Raw genomic sequence first — 22,619 nt, 5'->3', positions numbered from 1 at the left:
AGTAAATCTCAGAATGTGATTTTAGAATCCTTGGGAGGCCCCAAGACCCTTCAAGGACCCATGAGGGACTTCTTTTTCTAATTACATATCTGTATGAGGCCATATTTTCTTTATTTACTTCAGTCAAAACAATGTATCACAATTGTTTGAATGCAGAAGTGGATATGAGAAAATATCTATTTTATTAAGACAGATATTTAAGAGATGTACAAAAATGTAAAACAATGTCATTCTTCTAATTATTTTTATTTTGGAAAGTATATTTTTTCATAAAATGTGTTTATGTTGACATAAAATGGGTTTGTTATTTCAAATGACTTAAGTATATATTTGAAAATTCTCTTTTAATTTTTAATACAATACTATCTATGGATATAATATATATAAACAAAAACTTTCTGGGATCCTCAATAACAGGCCCAGGCATAGGGTCCTATTATATTTTCTTGGTAATTATTTTTCATCCCATGTGGTCTATCAGCTCCCAGTAAGGAAATATTTTATTCTACATTCATCTTTGTATATGTATTTCCTTATACTGTCTAGCATGCTGTAGAAAGATATTTAATAAATGTTTTTTGAATTAAAAAATATATAAATAAAATGTTTAGAGAAACAAATTTACAGAGACAGAAATAGACCAATGGTTACCTAAGACCAAGGTAACAGTGGGGGTTAATTGCAAATGGGAAGGAGGAGAATTTTGGGAGTGGTGGAAATTTCTAACACTAGATTGTGAAGACAGTTACACAGCACTGCAAATATACCAAAATTATGGACTCATACATGTAAAATGGGTAAATTTTATAGCATGTAAGCTATACCTCCTTAAAGCTATTAAACATAATGGAGACCCTTCAAAATGTGAAATACTTGTTTCTCCACAATTTGATAATCCCATGATCAGTAATTTTTAGCAGTAGGCACATAAGCTTTTATAAATTTTGTTATAAGATATTAGTATGATAATATATTCACTAGTTTCTGATATTTCATGTAAGTGATAAAAATACTGATTTATTCAATTTAAGTAATAGAAATTAGAAGTTTAGGGTTTACTTCCTTTATTCTAAATGAAATTCAAATGAAGCCAACTACCTTTTTCAAAGCAGAGCAGAAATTAAAGAGAAGTCGGTGGTTATATGTCTTGAATCTTTCAGGAAGAAGCCAGTTTTGAATTATTTCTTCATCAGAAATCACATGATGATCCAATGCTTTGAGAGTCCATATACTGTTGACAAGAACATGTCTATATCCTTTTTTAAGGCTTACTGGACAATCAAACATAGTGAGGGCAATGAGGCTTGGACAGGCAGATAACATACATACGTTCTTTAACTTTGCAAACCCATTGTCATGTAGATAGAGTAGTTTTAGATTCTTCAATCCACGCCAAAATTTGGTATCTGGTAGACTCTTTATCTGAAGCAATAATAGTAATACTTTAAATACAAATACCAATTATCCCTGAATTATATGGAAAAAAGGAAAAACATTAAACATCTTCTATAATTCAATATTCAATTCAAATAGCAAATTTCTCATTAGTAAACAAAAATGGAATTTCTAATTATCCAAATGATGACTGGAGTAAATTAAAATACATTAGGTATCTGTAATTACTAGTGTAATTAAATAAACAAACATATAATCCATTCAATAAAAATTCCTTTGTAATAAGTAGACTTTTTAATCTTTTCTAAAATATTTTCCTTACATGAAAAACTTAAGGGGTAAAATCAGTCAATGTGATACTCCATATTAACAAAAATGAAGGATAAAAATCATATAGTCATCTCAATAGATACAAGAAAGGCATTTGCCAAAATTTAAAACCCATTTATAGTTAAAACTCTCAACAAATAGTATAGAAGGAATGTACCTCCACATAATAAAGGCCATATATGACAAGCTTACAGCTAACATCATTCCCAATGGTAAAAAGATAAAAACTTTCCCTCTAACAGCAAGAATAAGACAAGGATGCCCAGTTTTGCATTTTCATTCAACATGGCACTGGTAGCTAGAAGTCCTGGTTAAAGCAATTAGGCAAAAAGAAGAAACAAAGGCATCCAAATTGGAAAGGAAAAAGTAAAACTGTCACTTTTTGCAAATTAAACGACCTACATTCACACCTCAGAGATTTTGTGCATTTGGTTTCAGACTACTGCAATATAGCAAATATTGCAATAAAGAAGGACTTTTTATTTTGGTTTCCCAGTGCATATTAAAATTGTTTACACTATATTACAGTCTATTAAGTATGCAATAGCATTATGTCTAGAAAAAAATCAAAGTACACATCTGATGTAAAAAATATTTTATTGCTAGAAATTGCTAATCATCATCTGATAATGTAGGATTGCCACAAATCTTCAATTCGTAAAAAATGTAGTACTTGTGAAGTGCAATAAAGTGATACCCACTAAAATACAGTATGCTTGTATACAGAAAACCCTAAATACTCCAGAAAATAACTGTTAGGATAAACAAAATTAATTAACACTTCAGAATACAAATTCAATACACAAAGTTATGCTGTCTTTCTATGCCTGAGCTATTAAGTATTGGAAAGGGAAATTACTAAAATAATCTCATTCATAATTACATCAAAATAGTAAAAATACTTAGAAATAAATTTAACCAATGAGGTGAGAGATATACATATACACTGAAAAGTATAAGACATATTGAAAAGTAATTGAAAAATACAAATAAACTGAAAGATATTCTGTCCTTGTAGGCTGAAAGAATTAATGCTGTTATAACACTTATACCACCAAAGCAACCTACAGATTCAACAAAAGCCATGGCAAAATTCCAGTGGCATTTTTAACATAAATAGGACAAATAAACCTAATATTTGTACAAAACTAAAAAACACTCAAATAGGAAAAAACCTTGAGAAAGAATGAAGGTGGTGCCTTCACACTTCCTGAATTCAAAGCATAATATAAAGCTACAGTAAAAAAAAAAACAAACAAACAGAATGGTACTGGCTTTTTAAAAAAACAGGTCAATGGAACAGAAACACAGCCCATGAATAAACCCACTCATTGATTTACAAAACTGATTTACAGTAAAGATCAATTTATTTACACAAAAGGAGTCAAGAGCATACACTAGGGAAAGAGCAGTTTCTTAAATTGTGTTGGAAAAATGGGACAAGTACATGTGAAAGAATGAAATTTGACCACTATCTTATACTATACACAAAAGTAAACTCAACATGGATTAAAGACTTGAAGGCACAATCTGAAACCATAAAATTCCTAGAAGAAAACACTGGTGGTAAGCACCTTGGTATGGGTCTTGGTGATAGTTTTTTCAATTTGACACCAAAAGTAAAGGCAAAAAACTCAAAACTGAACACAGTGAAATGATGTCAAACTGAAAAGCTTCTGCACATAAAGGAAACCATCAATAAAAAGAATAGGGAACCTACTGAATGGGGGAAAATATCCGCAAGTCACATCTGAGATGAGGCTAACATCAAAAATCTATAAAGAATTCATACAACAGTAGGAAAAAAAATCCAACTAAAAAATAGGCAGAGGATCTAAGACAATGTTTTCTCCAAATAGGACATACTGGTGGCCAGCAGGTACATCGCAAGATACTAAGTATCACCAATCAATCATCAGGGAAATGCATACTGAAACCACGGGGCCATTCTCACGCCTGTGAGAATGGCCATTATCAAAAAGACAAAAAAAAAAAGTGTTGGCAAGGATGTGGAGAACAGGGAACCCTGTGCAGTGTTTGGAGGATTGTAAATTGGTGTAGTCACTGGGTAAACAGTAGGGGTTCCTCAAAAAATTCAAAGTAAAGCTTCCATATGACTCGGCAATTCTATTTCTGGAAATTTATTACAAGGAAGTGAAAATATTAGCTCAAAAAGACACATATACTCCCGTGTTCACTGCAGTATTATTTATAATAGCCAAGACATGAAAGCAACCAAAATGTCTGTCTATAGAAGAGTAAGTAAAGAAAATGTGATATACACATCCAGTGTAATATTATTGACTCACAAAAAAAGAATGAAATCATGCCATTTGAAACAACATGGTGGACTTTCAAGGCATTACACTAAATGAAATAAGTCAGAGAGAAAAACAAATACCATGTGATCTCACTCAGGTGGAATCTGAAAAAACAAAAAACAAAAAACAAACTCTTATAGAGAACTTATCAGTGATTGAGAGGCAGAGGAGGTGGGGGAAATGTGAAGGTGTTAAAAAGATACAAATTTTCAATTATAAGATAAATGAGTCCTGGGGATATATTCAATCATATTCAGCAGGGTGAGTATAGTTAATAAGACAGGATTATATATTTGGAAGTTGTTAAGGAAATAGATAATAATAATAAAAGTTTTCATCATGAGGGAAAAAATTGTAATTCTTTAGGGAAGGATGCTAACTTGACTTATTGCGATCATTTTGCAATATACACAAATGCTGAATCATTATGTTGTATACTTGAAATTAATATAATGCTGTATGTCAAGTATATGTCATTAAAAAAATTAAGCAGTCAAGAAGTAGTCTTAATCAAGACTATGGATTTAAGAAGCAAAATAAACCAAACCACACACTGTTGGTTTACATATTTTAAATTACAAATGTTTGCTTATATTTAAAATGATTATTAAATAGTTAAATTAAGTGTTTGCTTATATTTGTGTTTATATATATTTTTATTTTTTATTTAGTTCTGAATTGTTTATATTTCATACAAAAGACTACCTGGGAGAAATACTGTGTATAGATAACCTAAGAGCTTATTAGATATCAGTTTCATTTATATGCAAACAAGTGAAATGACTATTGCTTACCTGATTTCCATGGAGATCAAGTTTGATTAATTTTATACAACTCTGAAGTGGATGAATATCTGTAATAAAATTGTTTGAGAAGATGCATACTCTAAGAGAGATACAAGATTGAAGACTTTCCATAGATTTTAAATGAAGGCCAGTGAACTTCACAAAAACAAAATCTTTTTGATCTTCTATTACATTTTCATTATAGTGACTCCATTCTCTGTGATTGGTTAGCTCTTTTATGATTGTTCCATGAAACATCTAAGAAAAATGAGAAATTTTGGAAGTTTTTCTCAAATAAAAGTGTCTGAAAATAAGTTCTTCTAAGAGTAAGAATAAAATGGGTAGAAAAGTTAAAATTATTAAAAATATAATTTCCAGAAAACCTTCCATCCCAAAGCATTTTTGTGAGTTTTTCTTAAATTTTTATTGGAGTATATCTGATGTACAATGTTGTATTGCTTTCAGGTATACAGAAAACTGCATCAGTTATACATAAACATATAACCACCCATTTTTTTTAGATTCTTTTCCCATATAAGCCATTGCAGAGTATTGAGTAGAGCTCTCTGTGCAGGTTCTTAGTTATCTATTTTATATGCAGTAGTGTGTTTATGTCAATCTAAATCTCCCAATTTATCCCTAGCCCCTCCTTATCCATTTTCTATTTATTTTCTACAACATAAATGAAACTTGAGGACTTTATGTTAAGTGAAATAAGTCAACAGAGAAAGACAAATACTATATTATCTTGCTTAATGCAGAATCTGAAACAGTTGAACTTTATTCAAATAGAAATTAAATTGGTGGTTGCCAAATTTGGCCAGTGGTGGCCAAAATGGGGTGCAAGAAATGGGAAGATGTTAGACAAAGGGAACAAAACTCCAGTTATAAAATGAACAAGATGGGGGATACAATGTAGAACACCACAAGGGCGTGTTAGGTCGCTTCAGTCTTGTCTGACCCTTTGTGACCCTGTAGACTGTTCCCCCCAGGCTCCTGTGTCCACGGGGATTCTCCAGGCAAGAATACTGGAGTGGGTTGACAGGCCTTCCTCTAAGGGATCTTCCTAACCTAGGGATCAAACTCCTGTCTCTTATGCCTACTGTAACGGCAAGCAGGTTCTTTACCACCAGCACCACCTGGGAAGCCTGCAACACCATGACTGTAGTTAAAAATACCATATTGTATACTTAACAGTCACTTAGAGAGTAGGTCCTAAATGTCCTCACACACACTAAAAAAACAAAAAAAAACAGGTAATGAGGTGATAGATGTATTAACGTACCTTATCATGGCAATCATTTTTCAATGTATATGTGTATCAAATTATCACATTGTATATATTAAACTTGTATACTGTTATATATAAATTATATCACAATAAACCCGGAAGTAAAGATTCCTAATAAGTTTCTCTGATTTAGATTAAAATCTGTTAATTCTTTGAAATCCTTCAGTTTGAATTCTCTACGACCAATATCCAATGTCTTGCAAAAGAAGTGCACATTTTGTCATATATTTCCACTGTGTAACAAAGCACCCCAAAACCTACAGTGTTTAAAAAAAAATCAACATTTATTCTTTCTTTGGTCTGTGGGTTGACTTAGTCAAATGGCAGTTCTTTTCCAAGTGATGTTGGCCTGAGATTAAATCTTGTGGGACTCATCCAAACTAATACCTCCAAGGTGGCTAATTTACATATGTGAAACACTGGCAAGAACAGCAGAAGGTAGGTTTTGCTAGGATGCTGGGATGTATGGGTCTCTCCAAACATACCATCCAAGGCCTCTCCACCCATAGCAGTACTCATGACGTCATCCTCTCACATGTATATTCATGTGTCTCTGTTAATAGGGAAGCAAAGTTTCTGCATGGTTGAATCAGGGCTCCAAAAAGTATAAACATACAATATGTCAGGCCTTCTAAAGGTTTATGTCCAACTTGCACAGCTTTAACTCTTTGACGTTCTATTGCTCAGAGGAAGTTATTTTAATGGCTTGAACCAGCTTTAAGGTAGTTAAATAAAGACAAAAATAAAAGTTGTTCTGAGCTTGGTGACCTCAGGCAAGGTAAATATCCTCTGCTTCATATGTATCAAAATTATGTGTCTCAGTTTCCTTATCTATAAAATGTGGATAGTAACAGTATTTGATGGAAATAAGTGTCATGAGGACTAAACGAGTCTGCATAAAGGCTTTAGAACAATGTCTGGCACATAGCAAACACTGTAAGATGAATATCTTATATATAACATGAATATCTAGTTGAATTAAGAACTCAAGGTAGAATGTGTCTTCAAAAAGTAAATGAGGGCACTTCCGGTTTTAGTCCAGCATGTAAGGAGCTTGGAAGTTGTCACACCATCTTAGCAAGTAAAAGCAAGACAATTACTGAAAAATCAACAAGTCTTCTTAGGTTCATCAAAGAAGGGAGGTCACAGGGAGAACCAATATCCCCAAAATCAGAGAGACAAGTAGGCAGATATAGAGATTCAGAATTTATGGGAGTAGAAATTCACCAGCAAAGGTCTCTCGAGAAAACAGGGTCTCCCAATACGAAAACCTGAAACTGGCAAGTTACGACATGCTCTGTATTGACAATATACAGCCTTGATGTACTCCTTTTCCTATTTGGGACCAGTCTGTTGTTCCATGTCCAGTTCTAACTGTTGCTTCCTGACCTGCATACAGGTTTTTCAAGAGGCAGGTCAGGTGGTCTGGTATTCCCAGCTTTTTCAGAATTTTCCACAGTTTATTGTGATGCACACAGTCAAAGGCTTTGGCAAAGTCAATAAAGCAGAAATAGATGTTTTTCCAAAACTCTCTTGCTTTTTCGATGATGTGACGGATGTTGGGAATTTGATCTCTGGTTCCTCTGCCTTTTCTAAAATCAGCATGGCCACTACTGAGTTTTCCATATTTGCTGACATATTGAGTGCAGCACTTTCACAGCATCATCTTTTAGGATTTGAAATAGCTCAACTGGAATTCCATCACCTCCACTAGCTTTGTTCATAGTGATGCTTCCTAAGGCCCACTTGACTTCACATTCCAGGATGTCTGGCTCCAGGAGAGTGTGAGTGATCACACCATCATGATTATCTGGGCTGTGAAGATATTTTTGGTACAGTTCTTCTGTATATTCTTGCCATGTCTTCTTAGTATCTTCTGCTTCTGTTAGGTCCATACCATTTCTGTCCTTTATTGTGCCCATCTTTGCATGACATGTCCCTTTGGACATGGAACAACAGACTGGTTCCAAATAGGAAAAGGAGTACATCAAGGCTGTATACTGTCACCCTGCTTATTTAACTTATATGCAGAGTACATCATGAGAAACGCTGGGCTAGAGGAAGCACAAGCTGGAATCAAGATTGCCAGGAGAAATATCAATAACCTCAGATATGCAGATGACACCACCTTTATGGCAGAAAGTAAAGAACTAAAGAGCCTCTTGATGAAAGTGAAAGAGGAGAGTGAAAAAGTTGGCTTAAAATTCAACATTCAGAAAACTAAGATCATGGCATCCGGTCCTATCACTTCATGGCAAATAGATGGGGACACAGTGGAAACAGTGGCTGACTTTATTTTGGGGGGCTCCAAAATCACTGCAGACGGTGATTGCAGCAATGAAAATAAAAGATGCTTACTCCTTGGCAGGAAAGTTATGACCAACCTAGACAGCATATTAAAAAGCAGAGACATTATGTTGTCAACAAAGGTCCGTCTAGTCAAGGCTATGGTTTTTCCATCGATGTTAGAGTCGGACTATAAAGACAGCTGAGTGCCGAAGAATTGATGCTTTTGAACTGTGGTATTGGAGAAGACTCTTGAGAGTCCCTTGGACTGCAAGGAGAGCCAATCAGTCCATCCTAAAGGAGATCAGTCCTGAATATTCATTGTAACGACTGATGTTGAAGCTGAAACTCCAATACTTTGGCCACCTGATGCAAAGAGCTGACTCATTTGAAAAGACCCTGATGCTGGGAAAGACTGAGGGCAGGAGGAGAAGGGGATGACAGAGGATGAGATGGTTGGATTGCATCTCCGACTCAATGGACAAGGGTTTGAGTAGACTCCGGGAGTTGGTGATGGACAGTGAGGCCTAGCATGCTGTGGTTCATGGTGTCGCAAAGAGTCGGACACGACTGAGTGACTGAACTGAACTGAACTGTATTGACAGGAGATTAAAGACTCTAGGAGTCAATGAAGGGAACCCTCCTTGCTTTTGTGAGATATAACACCCAGGAGCTCTCACACATCCTCAGAGTGAATACTGGACAAAAATCCACTTATGCTTCCAAAAGGGGAGAGGAAATAAATAATTCTGAAATACACCAGAGCATTCTGCTCTTAATAAGGCCAGTCCTCAAAGGAAACTGTTGAATGGACCCTAGACGATTGAGGTTTTATTAAAGTCTACCTGACGTGGGAGAAGAAAAATACTCCATTCCATCTCCCTCTAGCATTCCATTTAGAGGAAGGGGAATATCCAACTCTAGACCACTCTTACCCTCTTGCCCACCTAAGAGGTAGGAAAACTAAGAAATACTTGTGAAATCCACAATCCAATGGCATGCACTCACTGAAAGACTAAGACTTAATGATATGACTGTAGAATATTTCTTTATACCCACACCTCATCACTACACAACACCATTATTTTACGAGTTCCTTTCACAAGTACATCATGTCTGTCTTTCAACAAAAAATTACAAGACATACTATACTAAAAGACAAAAACACAAAGTAAGCATAAGAACCAGAATCAGCCTTGGCAAAGATGTTGAAAATACCAGACTAGAAATTTAAAACATCTAAGATTTACATGCTAATCAATTGAATGAAAAAAAGTAGATCACAAACAAGAACAGATGGACAGTATAAGGCAGAGAGATAGAAATAAAAAAGAGATGCTAGAGATACAAAATACTATCACAGAATTGATGAATGCCTTTTAAGGGCTCATTTAGTAGACTGGATATGGCTGAGTGGCTGACGAGAAAATCTCTGAGCTTGAAAATATGTCAATAGAAACTTCAAAAACTGAAAAGCAAACAAAACAAAGACTGAGAAAAGCAGACCAAAATAACCCAAAACTGTGGGATAACTACAGAAAGTATTCAACATGCATACATGAACAACCAGAATGAGAAGAAAGTGCTAAAGGAGAAAGGAACATAAAAAATATTGAAGCAATAATGCTGGTGAATTTAAGTAAATTAATGTTAGACACAACCCAATGATCAAGGAAGCAGAAAACGCCAAGCAAGATAAAAAAAAAAAAAAATACAACTAGACTATCATTTTCAAATTTCATTAAGGATACAGAAAGAATTGTGAAAGATGCCATAGGAAGAAAACCCTTTGTTCACAGAAAGGGAAAAAAAAACAAGAAAATTCTTGTCAGCAGACCTGCCTTAAAAGAATGGTTCTTTAGAGAGAAGGAAAACAGTATAGTTCAGAAACTCAGATCTATGTAAAAACAGAAAGAACTCTGGGGCAGGAACAACTGAAGGTAAAATAAGAATCTCTTATTTTTCATATTTTTAGTTTATATAACAGATAAAAGTTCATTCAAATATTAATAGCAAAAATGTATTTGATTATATATGCATACCTATGTACAGCTGATGCTTCTACAACATGGCTGTGGGTAGGGGTGAAAACACTCACACAGATAAAATTCATTTGTCTCTCAGTAGCCACACAGAATTGGTTCCGAAATCCACCACAGATAACGAAATCCATGAATGCTCAAGTCACAAAGTCAGCCCTCCACAAAACTATCCGAGGATCTGCATCTTTGGCTTCAACCAACCACAGATTGTGTAGTACTACATTTATTGAAAAAAAAAAGAAATAAAGCATAGAAATGGACCCAACGTTCATACCCATGTTGTACAAAAGTCAACTGCACATTTTTGTGTAAGTAACTATGTTTATGTATAAATGAAATGAATAACAGCAAGGATACAAGGAACAGGACAGAGGAATTAGGGATATATTTATAAGGTATTTATGCCATAGATGAAGTAGTATAGTGTTAATTGAGAGTGGATTTGAATTTTTGATATCTCTAGGGAAATGATTTAAAAAATTTTTTTAAGTAAAATGGATACACTAATAAAAGATGGAAAATAGAATCATATACATTGCTCTATTAAAAATCATAAGAGGCAGAAAAGAAGAAGGCTTTTTTTGTACCAAAAACAATAAATGGAAAGATTAACAAATATAGATATTAATCCAACTATGTATTTAATAACTTTAAATATCAATAGTGTAAGCATCAAAATAAGACAGAGTGGATCAAAGTTAGAGTGGATCAGAAAGTAGTTCAACTATATGTTGTTGTTTACAGAAAAGCCACTTTTTACACAACGATAAATGTAGAATAAAAGTAAAATGATTGAGGTGAATCCTTAAACATTCAATGAAGAATTAATATAAATTCTTTTCAAATTCTTCCAAAATATAGACGATAAGGGAACATTCTGAAACTCATTTTATGAGGCCAGCATGACCCTACCACCTTAAATAAAACAAGATAGCACAGAAAAATGTACACATCAATATCCCTGATAAACATATATATAAAAATACTCAACAAAAATTATGAAACAGAACTGAACAATACTTTAGAAGGATTATATACCACATTAGGTGAGATTTATTCTAGAGATGCAAGGATGGTTCAACATCCACAAGTCAGTCCATATGATATACCACATTAACAAACTGAACAATACAAATCATATGATCATCTCAATAGATGCAGAAAAAGCATCTGACAAAATTCAACATCGGTTTATGATAAAAACTCTCAAACTTGGTATAGACAGAACATGCCTCAACATAACAAAGGCCATAAGCTACAAGCTCACAGCTAACATCATACTCAATGCTGAAAAGTTGAAAGCTTTTCCTTCAAGATTAGAAACAAGACAAGGATGCCCATTCTCACCACTTTTATTCATCATAGTTTTGGAAGTCTTAATCAGAACATTGAGGCAAGAATAAGAGGTAAAAGGTATTAAAATTAAAGAAGGAAAACTGTCACCATCTGCAAATGACAACATGTTACATATAGTAAACCATGATGATTTCACATACACACACACCACAAACTGTTAAAGTTAAATAAAATATCAGTAACATTATAGGATACAGGCTCAATACATAAAAATCTGATGCATTTTTGCACATTAATAATAACTTACCAGAAACAGAATCAATCCCATTTATAACTGTCTCAAAAGAATAAAATACCTAGGAATAAATTTTAGAGGAAGTAAAAACCCTATACACTAATAATTATAACACATTAATGATAGAAACTGAAGAATACAAGAAAGATATTCTGTTATCATGGAGTGCAAGAATTAATAATGTTAAAATGTCCATGTAGATATTCAATGTTATCTACAGTTCAGTATCAGTTCAGTTCAGTTCAGTTCAGTCTATCAGTCGTGTCCAGCTCTTTGGGACCCCATGGACTGCAACACGCCAGGCATCCCTGTCTATCACCAACTCCTGGAGCTTGCTCAAATTCATGTCCATCAAACTAGTGCAATATAAACCCTATCAAAATTCCAATGGCATTTTTCACAGAAACGAAACAATCCTAATATCTGGATGAAACCATGAACGACCCCAAATAGTCAAAAAAATATTGAGAAAAAAGAACAAAGTTGAAGCCATCATACTCCCTAATTCAAACTATATTACAAAGCTATAGTAATGAAAACAGTATAGTACTGGCATTAAAAACAAACACATAGATCAATGGAACAGAGTAGACAGTGCAGAAATAAAACCATACATATATAGTCAATTGACTTAGAACAAAGAACAAAATAATATACAATGAGAAAAAAGTCTCTTCACTATATAGTGATGAGACAACTGCACAGACACAAGCCAAAGAATGAAACTTGAGCATTATTTTACGTCATACACAAAAATAAACTGAAAATGGATTACATCCTTAAAAGTAATACCTGAAATCATATAACTCCTTGAATAAAATATAGGTGGCAGACTCCTTGACACCGGTCTTGGTGATAATATTCTGATCTAACATCAAAAGACAGAGGATGAGATGGTTGGATGGCATCACTGACTCAATGGAAATGAGTTTGAGCAAGCTCTGGGAGTTTCTGATGGACAGGGAAGCCTGGCGTCCAGCAGTCCAGGGGGTTGCAAAGCATCGGACACAACTGAGTGACTGAAACGAACTGAACACCAAAAGCAAAGACAAAAAAAGAAAAAAAAAAAAGGAAATACATCAAATTAAAAATATTCTGTACAGCAAAGAAAACCATCAACAAAATGAAGAGACAACCTACTGGATATTTGCAAATCACATATCTGATGAGGGATCAGTAGTCAAAATACATACTCATACAGCTCAACAGCAAAAAATAATTCCAACAAAAAAATAAGTAGAAGATTTGAACACATATTTTTCCAAAGAAGACATAGAGTTGGCTAACAAGTATATGAAAAGATGTTCAACATCACCAATCACCAGGGAAATCCAAATCAAAATCAGAAAGTGGTATCACCTCACACCCATCAGAACTGTTATCATCACAAAGGAAATAACCGGTGTTGGCAAGGATGTGGAGAAAAAGGAACCCTTGTGCACTGTTTGTAGAAATGCAAATTGCTACAATCACTCTGGAAAAAGAGTAGGGAGGTTCCTCAAAAACACTAAAAATAGAAAAACCATATGATCTAGCAATTTTACCTCAAGGTACTTCTCTAGAGAAACAGAAACACTAACTTGAAAATATATCTAGACCCCCTTTTTCACTGCAGCATTATTTACAGGAGCAAAGACATGAAACAGCCTATGTGTCTGGTGATGAATGAATGGATAAAGAAGATGTGGGATGTATGTGTGTGTATGTGAGTGTGGTTCAGTGGAATATTATTCAGCCACAGAAATGAATAAAATTTGTCATTTGTGAGAACATGCAAGGAACTTGAAGCTATTATGGTAAGTGAAATAAGTCAGAGAAAGACAAATACTCTATGATCTTAGTTATACATGGAGTCTTAAAAAAAAGTAAAAATGAAAAACTGACCTATAAATACAGATAAGATTGGTGTTCCCATAGGTGGAGAGTACAAGTTTGGCAAATAGGGTGAAGGGTTCAAAAGGTATTAATTTCCACTTATGAAATAAATAAGTCACAGGAGATAATACACAGCATGGTGATTGTAGTTAATAATACTGTTTCATTTTGAAAGTTGTTAATAGAGTACACCCTAAAAGTTTTCTCCAAAAGCAAAAAATATTTTGAATGGTATAGTGATAGATATTAACTGGACTTACTGTGGTGATAATTTTTCAATATATACAAATATTAAATCATTATTTTTATACCTGAAACTAACATAATGTGCTATATGTCAACTGTACCTCAATAGGTACTACAATTGATAGCTCGTATTCTACCAAGTTAAAAGCCTGTGTAACAAGTGCTGCTAATTTAAATATGAAAATTTAAGAAGAAGGCTTCAGTTCCTTTTAGACTTAATAATTTTAAATCATTTTGCTAAACATACATACAAATGCATATATTATTATGTTCAAACAATAATATCAGTAAGTTCAAATGTGTACAATATCAAGTTCAAATATGTTCAAAAGGCAAATTTAATTGAAGTATAGATATACAACAGAGAAAGCATCTGAGTCTAGTTACAGTTTCAAAGAAGCTCTGTAATTAAAAAGTAATCAATATCAAATGAACTTATTTACAAAACAGAAACACACCAAAAGACACAGAAAACAAACTTATGGTTAACAAAGAGGAAAAAGGTAGGAGAGGGATAAATTGGGAGGTTGGGATTAACATATAAACATTACTACAAAATAGATAATCAACAAGGACCCACTGTATAGCACAAGGTACTATACTCAATATTTTCTACTAAACTATAAGGGGGGGATAGTGGAATAGTGGCAGATTTTATTTTCATGGGCTCCAAAATCACTTCAGACAGTAACTACAGCCATGAAATTAAAAAACAGCTTGCTGCTTGGAAGAAAACCTATGACAAACCTAAACAGCATATTAAAAAGCAGAGACATCACTTTGCCAACCAAGGTCCATATAGCTAGAGCTATGATTTTTCCAGTAGTCATGTACTAACGTGAGAGTTGGACCATAAAGAAGGTTGAGCACCAAAGAATTGATGCTTTCAAACTGTGGTGCTGAAAAAGACTCTTGAGAGTCCCTTGGACAGCAGGGAGATCAAACCAGTCAATCCTAAAGGAAATCAGTCCTGAATATTCACTGGAAGGACTGATGCTGAAGCTGAAGCTCTAATATTTTGGCCATATAATATGGAAAAGACTCTGATGCAGGAGAAAATTGAGAGCAAGAGGAGAAGAGGGTGACAAAGGAAAAGAGGCTGGATAGTATCACCAACTCATGGACATGAGTTTGAGCAAAATCTGGTAGATGGTGAAGGACGGGGAAGCTTGGCATGCTGTAGTTCATGGGGTCACAAAAAGTATGACATGATTTAGCGACTGAATGACAGCATCAACATAAGGGGGAAAGGAATCAAAAAAAGAGCATATTTGAAACACTGTGCTATAGACCTGAAACTAACATACTATTGTAAATCAATTGCATTTCAATTAAAAATATATATGGGTGTATGCATACATATAAAGATATCAGTACCACTGTCAGTAAGCTTTCACTAGTTTCTATTGATTGCAATACTAATTTTTTTAGTTATCATAATTATAAATTAAAAAAACCATAACTTTTTAATCAGATAAGTATAAAAACCATGTTTTTATACAATAAATACTACATCAATAATAAATTTCATTTTTTTCTGACATTTTTCCATTTAAAAAATTGGTAGAAAATACACGTAATGAAAGTATAAGTGGTTATGATTTATGAATACCTAAGTTAAAAGCTGAAAAGTAAAAAAAAAATGTATCCTGTGTATTTAAGTAAGTATTTTTCAAATAAATTCTTTGTTAACTGTGTCAATGACCTTTAGACATCACACTCATTCCCTGGAACTTTAAACACTAGAAATACAGATACAATATTTTAAGCTAAAAGTGTATGAAAAATAATATTAGTTTTGATGATCTGTGTCACAGTAACTTATTTTATAAACATTAGTTATGATATTATAAACAAGTGGAATGCTGGATAATAGACTCTAGAATTTTTATAAGAGCTGATAAGATTCTGTATATAAAAGAAAATCATTTAAAAGAAGAAAAACAAAGTTTTTTGAAAATCAAAATATACGGATTATAATTAGCAATATTTTATATCTATCATGGTTGCAAACTATATGTAGTGTAGAATATCTGTAGAAGACTGAAATCCATAACATATATAGTAATTACAATTTAAAATACTTTTTAAATTTAATTAATAAACTTACTGAATATGTCCTGTTTTGAAGAAGATTCGCTATAATTTTACATCACAGATAAAATGCACTTTAAAAACTAAAGAGGGGTGTTATTAGAATAGTTAAAATATTCCATCTCTTCTGGAAAATGAAATTTAGCTGGTTTATAAATTAATATAAATACATTCAATTCTTTGATACACTGCATTTTCATTTCAAATGCAATAAAATACAATTTGTAGCAAGAAATCAAGACTCACTTGTAATCAGGACATTTTATTTTTCCCCTATAAATGCATTTGCTTTCTAAAATTTAGGAAGCTACATATATTCCTGTTATTAAAAAAACTTTTGTGAAAATTTCAGTATTCAATTTCTATTCCATACTCTCAGACTCTAAACCCATAGACCTGAAAAAACTAAATTGTGATGAGCCAGAAGATAGATATAAAACAACGAAAACTATTGATAATTAAAATATCCAGAAAAAATATATGAACAGAAATTAAAATAATAAAAAAATAGGAAATATTTAGCATAGCAATATTTATTGTAGCTTAAAAAACCTTGGTTAGCATTCAAAAAACAGAGTTTGACTATTCTAAGTTGGTCCATTAACATACTTCTAATAACATAATAGATAGCATACTTACAAACTGAAATTTAGTTACTGATTCTCCTAATTTATTTCTTTACCACATGCCCTCTCTATGCCCCAGAAAAAAAAAAAAAAACTCATGCTAATATTGGGATAGGTATAAGATGATTTTGCTACCCAGGACTCATTTGAAATAATCTACAAAGAAAACTAAGAGAGCTACAGAAAATCAAAGATAAAGAAAAATTCTGGAAAGAGACCAGAAGATAAAATATCTAACATAAGAACACAGTAAGAATTATAGCTGTCTTCTCAGAAATCACACAAGCAAAAAGAGAATAAAATATTTTAAGTGTTTCCAGAAAACCTCTCCAACCTAGAATTCTGTACCTCTGAAATAATCTTTCAAAGTGAAGGAGAAATAATGACTTTCACAGACAAGCAAATATTGAAAGAATAAGTTGCCAGAAATTGCCAACATCCATTCCAACAACACAAGAGAAGACTCTACACATGGAAAATCACAAGATGGTCGGAACCGAAATCAGATTGATTCTATTCTTTGCAGCCAAAGATGGAGAAGCTCTATACAGTCAGCAAAAACAAGACCGGGAGCTGACTGTGGATCAGATCATGAACTCCTCATTGCCAAAATCAGACTGAAATGGAAGAAAGTGGAGAAAACCACTAGACCATTCAGGTAAGACCTAAATCAAATCCCTTATGACTATACAGTAGAGGTGAGAAATAGATTTAAAGGACTACATCAGATAGACAGAATGCCTGATAAACTATGGATGGAGGTTCATGACACTGTACAAGAGACAGGGGTCAAAACCATTCCCAAGAAAAGAAAATGCAAAAAAGCAAAATGGCTGTCTGAGGAGGCCTTACAAATAGCTGTGGAAAGACAGGAAACGAAAAGGAAAGATATTCCCATTTGAATGCAGAGTTCCAAAGAATAGCAAGGAGAGATAAGAAAGCCTTCCTCAGCGATCAATGCAAAGAAATAGAGGAAAACAACAGAATAGGAAAGATTAGGGATCTTTTCAAGAAAATTAGAGATACTAAGGGAACATTTCATGCAAAGATGGGCTCAAAAAAGGACAGAAATGGTAGGGAACTAACAGAAGCAGAAGATATTAGGAAGAGGTGGCAAGAATACAAAGAAGAATTGTACAAAAAAGTTCTTCATGACCCAGCTAATCATGATGGTGTCATCACTCACACTCTCCTGGAGCCAGACATCCTGGAATGTGAAGTCAAGTGGGCCCTAGGAAGCATCACTATGAACAAAGCTAGTGGAGGTGATGGAATTCCAGTTGAGCTATTTCAAATCCTGAAAGAGGTTGCTGTGAAAGTGCTGCACTCAATATGCCAACAAATATGGAAAACTCAGCAGTAGCCACAGGACTGGAAAAGATCAGTTTTCATTTCAATCCCAAAGAAAGGCAATGCCAAAGAATGCTCAAACTACCACACAATTGCACTCATCTCACACGCTAGTAAAGTAATGCTTAAAATTCTCCAAGCCAGGCTTCAGCAATACGTGAACTGTGAACTTCCAGATGTTCAAGCTGGTTTTAGAAAAGGCAGAGGAACCAGAGATCAAATTGCCAACATCCAATGGATCATCAAAAAAGCAAGAGAGTACCAGAAAAACATCTATTTCTGCTTTATTGACTATGCCAAAGCCTTTGACTGTGTGGATCACAATAAACTGTGGAAAATTCTGAAAGAGATAGGAATACCAGACCACCAGACTTGAATCTTGAGAAACCTGTATGCAGGTCAGGAAGCAGCAGGTAGAACTGGACACGGAACAACAGACTGGTTCCAAATAAGAAAAGGAGTACATCAAGGTTGTATATCGTCACCCTGCTTATTTAACTTATATGCAGAGCACGTCATGAGAAACACTGGGCTGAAGGAAGCACAAGCTGGAATCAAGATTGCCAGGAGAAATATCAATAACCTCAGATATGCAGATGACGTGACCTTTATGGCAGAAAGTGAAGAAGAACTAAAGACCCTCTTGATGAAAGTGAAAGAGGAGAGTGAAAAAGTTGGCTTAAAATTCAACATTCAGAAAACTAAGATCATGGCATCCGGTCCTATCACTTCATGGCAGATAGATGGGGAAACAGTGGAAACAATGGCTAACTTTATTTTGGGGGGCACCAAAATCACTGAAGATGGCGACTGCAGCCATGAAATTAAAAGACGCTTACTCCTTGGAAGGAAAGTTATGACCAAACTGGACAGCATATTAAAAAGCAGAGACATTACTTTGCCAACAAATGTCCTTCTAGTCAAGGCTATGGTTTCTACAGTGGTCATGTATGGATGTGAGAGTCAGACTATAAAGAGAGCTGAGTGCCAAAGAATTGATGCTTTTGAACTGTGGTGTTGGAGAAGACTCTTGAGAGTCCCTGGGACTGCAAGGAGATCCAACCAGTCCATCCTAAAGGAGATCAGTCCTGGGTGTTTATTGGAAGGACTGATGCTGAAACTGAAACTCCAATACTTTGGCCACTTGATGGGAAGAGCTGACTCATTGGAAAAGACCCTGATGCTGGGAAAGATTGAGGGCAGGAGGAGAAGGGGACGACAGAGGAAGAGATGGCTGGGTGGCATCGCCGACTCGATGGACATGGATTTGGGTGGACTCCGGGAGTTGGTGATGGACAGGGAGGTCTGGTGTGCTGCGGTTTTTGGGGTTACAAAGAGTCGTACACGACTGAGCAACTGATCTGAACTGATTGGATCATAGGAAAAACAAGGGAATATGAAAAAAAAAGAAATCTACTTCTGCTTCACTGGCTGTATTAAAGCCTTTGACTGTGCGGATCACAACAAACTGTGGAAAATATATGTATATCTAAGAAAGAAATTGAGTCAACAATCAATAACCTTTCAAAATAGAACTACCAAGCCAGATGGGTTCAATAGGGAATACTAAGGAAGTTCAGTTCACTTCAGTTGTTCAGTCGTGTCCGACTCTTTGTGACCCCGTGAACCGCAGCACACCAGGCCTCCCTGTCCATCAACAACTCCCTGAGTCCACCCAAATCCATGTCCATCGAGTCGGTGGTGCCATCCAACCACCTCATCCTCTGTCGTCCCCTTCTCCTCCTGCCCTCAATCTTTCCCAGCATCAGGGTCTTTTCAAAGGAGTCAGCGCTTCATACCAGGTGGCCAAAGTATTGGAGTTTCAGCTTCAACATCAGTCCTTCCAATGAATATTCAGGACTGATCTCCTTTAGGATGGACTGGTTGGATCTCCTTGCAGTCCAAGGGACTCTCAAGAGTCTTCTCCAACACCACAGTTAAAAGCATCAATTCTTCGGCACTCAGCTTTCTTCATACTCCAACTATCACATCCATACATGACCAGTGGAAAAACCATAGCCTTAACTAGATGGACCTTTGTTGCGAAAGTAATGTCTCTGCTTTCTACTAAGGAAGAAGTTACATGAATTCTCTACAATCTCTTTCAGAAAATGAAGCATAGGGAATACTTTCTAACTCACTCTATGAGCCACCATTATCCTTATACTAAAGTCAGTCAAAAACATTACAAAACTACAGACCAGTATTTCTCATTAAAATATATATAAAAATCCTAGAAAAAAATTAATAAATCAAACCCAACAATGTACAAAAAGAATCATACATCTACTACTGAGGAAGGTGATTTCAGCCAGGAAATTAAAAGACACTTGGCTCCTTGAAGGAAAAGCTATGACAAATCTAGACAGCATATTCAAAAGCAGAGACATCACTTTTCTGACAATGGTCTGTTTAGTCAAAGCTAGTGTTTTTCAATAGTCATGTACGGATCTGAAACTTGGACCCTAAAGAAAGCTGAGTGCCGAAGAACTGATGCTTTTGAACTGTGATGCCCTTGGACTGCAAGGAGATCAAACCAGTTAGCCCTAAAGGAAATCAACCCTGAATATTCATTGAAAGGACTGATGCTGAAGATGAAGCTTCAGTACTTTGGCCACCTGATGGGACGAGCTGACTCACTGGAAAAGATCCTGATGCTGGGAAAGATTGAAGGCAGGAGGAGAAGGGGATGACAGAAGATGAGATGGTTGGATGGCATCACTGACTCAATGGACATGAGTTTGAGCAAACTCTGGGAAATGGTGAAGGATAGGGAAATCTGGCATGCTGCAGTCCATGGAGTTGCAGAGTCGGACACGATCGAACAATTGAACAACAACAAAAACACCAAGCTGGATTTATTCCAGATACACAATATTCAAAACCAACTAATGTCGTCTATCTCATCAACCGGCTAAACAGAAAAATCACATGATTATATCAACAGATGCAGAAAAAGCATCTGACACAATCCATTACCTTTTCATGATAAAAACCTAAATATACTAGGAATAGAAAAAACTTCCTCAACTTGATAAAGATTCTTTAAAAAAAATACAGCTAACATCATAATTAGTGATGAGAAAAAAAGAAGCTTTTCCACTAAGAAGTCCAAGACTAGAAATGTCCCATCTCACCGTTACTTCCCAACATTGTACTGAAAGTACTAGCTTATGCAATGAATGAGACCAAAAAAAAAAAAAAGAAAAATGTGCAGACGACATCTCTGTTCATAGATAACACGATCATCAGTGTAGGAAATTCAAAAGAATAGACAAATACTCTTGGAACTATTAATACTTAGTGATTACAGCAAAGTTGTAGATTGAGGGTTAAAACACAAAAGTCAATCACTTCTCTATATACCAGCAATGAATGAGTTAAAAACACAACATCATTTCCATTTACCACTACCAAAATATTTCTGTGTAAATGAAAAAAAAGTGCACAAGAAAAAAACAAAAATGCTAATGAGAAATTCAAGGAATAAATGAATGCAGAAAGACTTAATGTTCATGGATAGAATGATTCAGTACTGTCAAGATGTCAGTTTCCCAATTTACCTTTTAATTCAAGACAACCCCAGTCAAAATCTCAGCAAATTATTTATAAATATTGACAAACTGACTCTAAATTTTATATAAAGATAAGGAGAAGAACAAAGTTAGAAAAAATGACACTGCCTGACTTTAAGACTCACTATAAAGCTATAGTGATCAAGATAGAACGGTACTGCCAAGAAAAAAGGTAGACCAATGGAAAAGAATAGAGAACCAAGAAACAGACAGACATGAATACAATCAACTGCAATGCAGCAAAGACATATTTCCAACAAATGGTGCTGAAACAGCTGGACATCCACATGGGGAAAAAAAAAGGAATCTGAACACAGATTTTATACCTTCAGGAAATTTAATTCAAATTGGACTATATTACCTAAATACAAAACATAATACTATAAAACTCTTAGAAAATCACTTAGGAGAAAACCTAGATAACATTAGGGATGATGATGATTTTGTTAGATACATAAAAAACATAATCCATGAAAGAAATATTTTCTAATCTACAGTTCTTTAATATTAAAGACATGATCTGCAAAAGTTAATGCCAAAGGAACAAGAAGACAAGTCACAGACTGGGAGAAAATCTTTTGCAAAAGTCACATGTGATAAAGGAGTCACTAAAAATGTACAAAGAACTCAAAATTCAACAATAAGAAAATGAACTAGGTTAAAAATATAAAGCAAAACCTTAATACAAACTTCAGTAAAGAAGATAGAAAGGTGGCAAATAAGCATATGAAAGTTGCTTCTCATCACATGTCATCAGGAACAATAAAATTAAGACAAGAATGAGATACCATTACACACCTATTAGAATGGCC

The 22,619-nt window shown here is 34.6% G+C and overlaps 1 protein-coding gene across 4 annotated transcripts in view; it reads right to left on the bottom strand.

Annotated features, from left to right (window-relative positions):
* The window catches only part of LRRIQ3 (leucine rich repeats and IQ motif containing 3), a 176,784-nt gene that overhangs the window by 149,812 nt on the left and 4,353 nt on the right, over positions 1 to 22,619 (bottom strand). For all 4 annotated transcript variants that reach the window (XR_014053605.1, XM_081490214.1, XM_081490215.1 and 1 more), the window contains exons 2-3: positions 4,841 to 5,089; positions 1,099 to 1,422 (exon numbers count right to left, since the gene is read on the bottom strand). Coding sequence is in view for 3 of the 4 variants with exons in the window: in XM_081490214.1 (XP_081346340.1) it covers positions 1,099 to 1,422; positions 4,841 to 5,089 (573 nt within the window). In the remaining variant the exon portion in view is untranslated. The remainder of the gene's footprint in view (positions 1 to 1,098; positions 1,423 to 4,840; positions 5,090 to 22,619) is intronic.

Source organism: Giraffa tippelskirchi, chromosome 5 (assembly GCF_054371585.1).
Source record: "Giraffa tippelskirchi isolate mGirTip1 chromosome 5, T2T-mGirTip1v1.2.pri, whole genome shotgun sequence".
NCBI classification, from domain to species: domain Eukaryota; kingdom Metazoa; phylum Chordata; class Mammalia; order Artiodactyla; family Giraffidae; genus Giraffa; species Giraffa tippelskirchi.
Note: the sequence above shows the minus strand (reverse complement) of the source record. Positions and strands in the feature narration are given on the sequence as shown.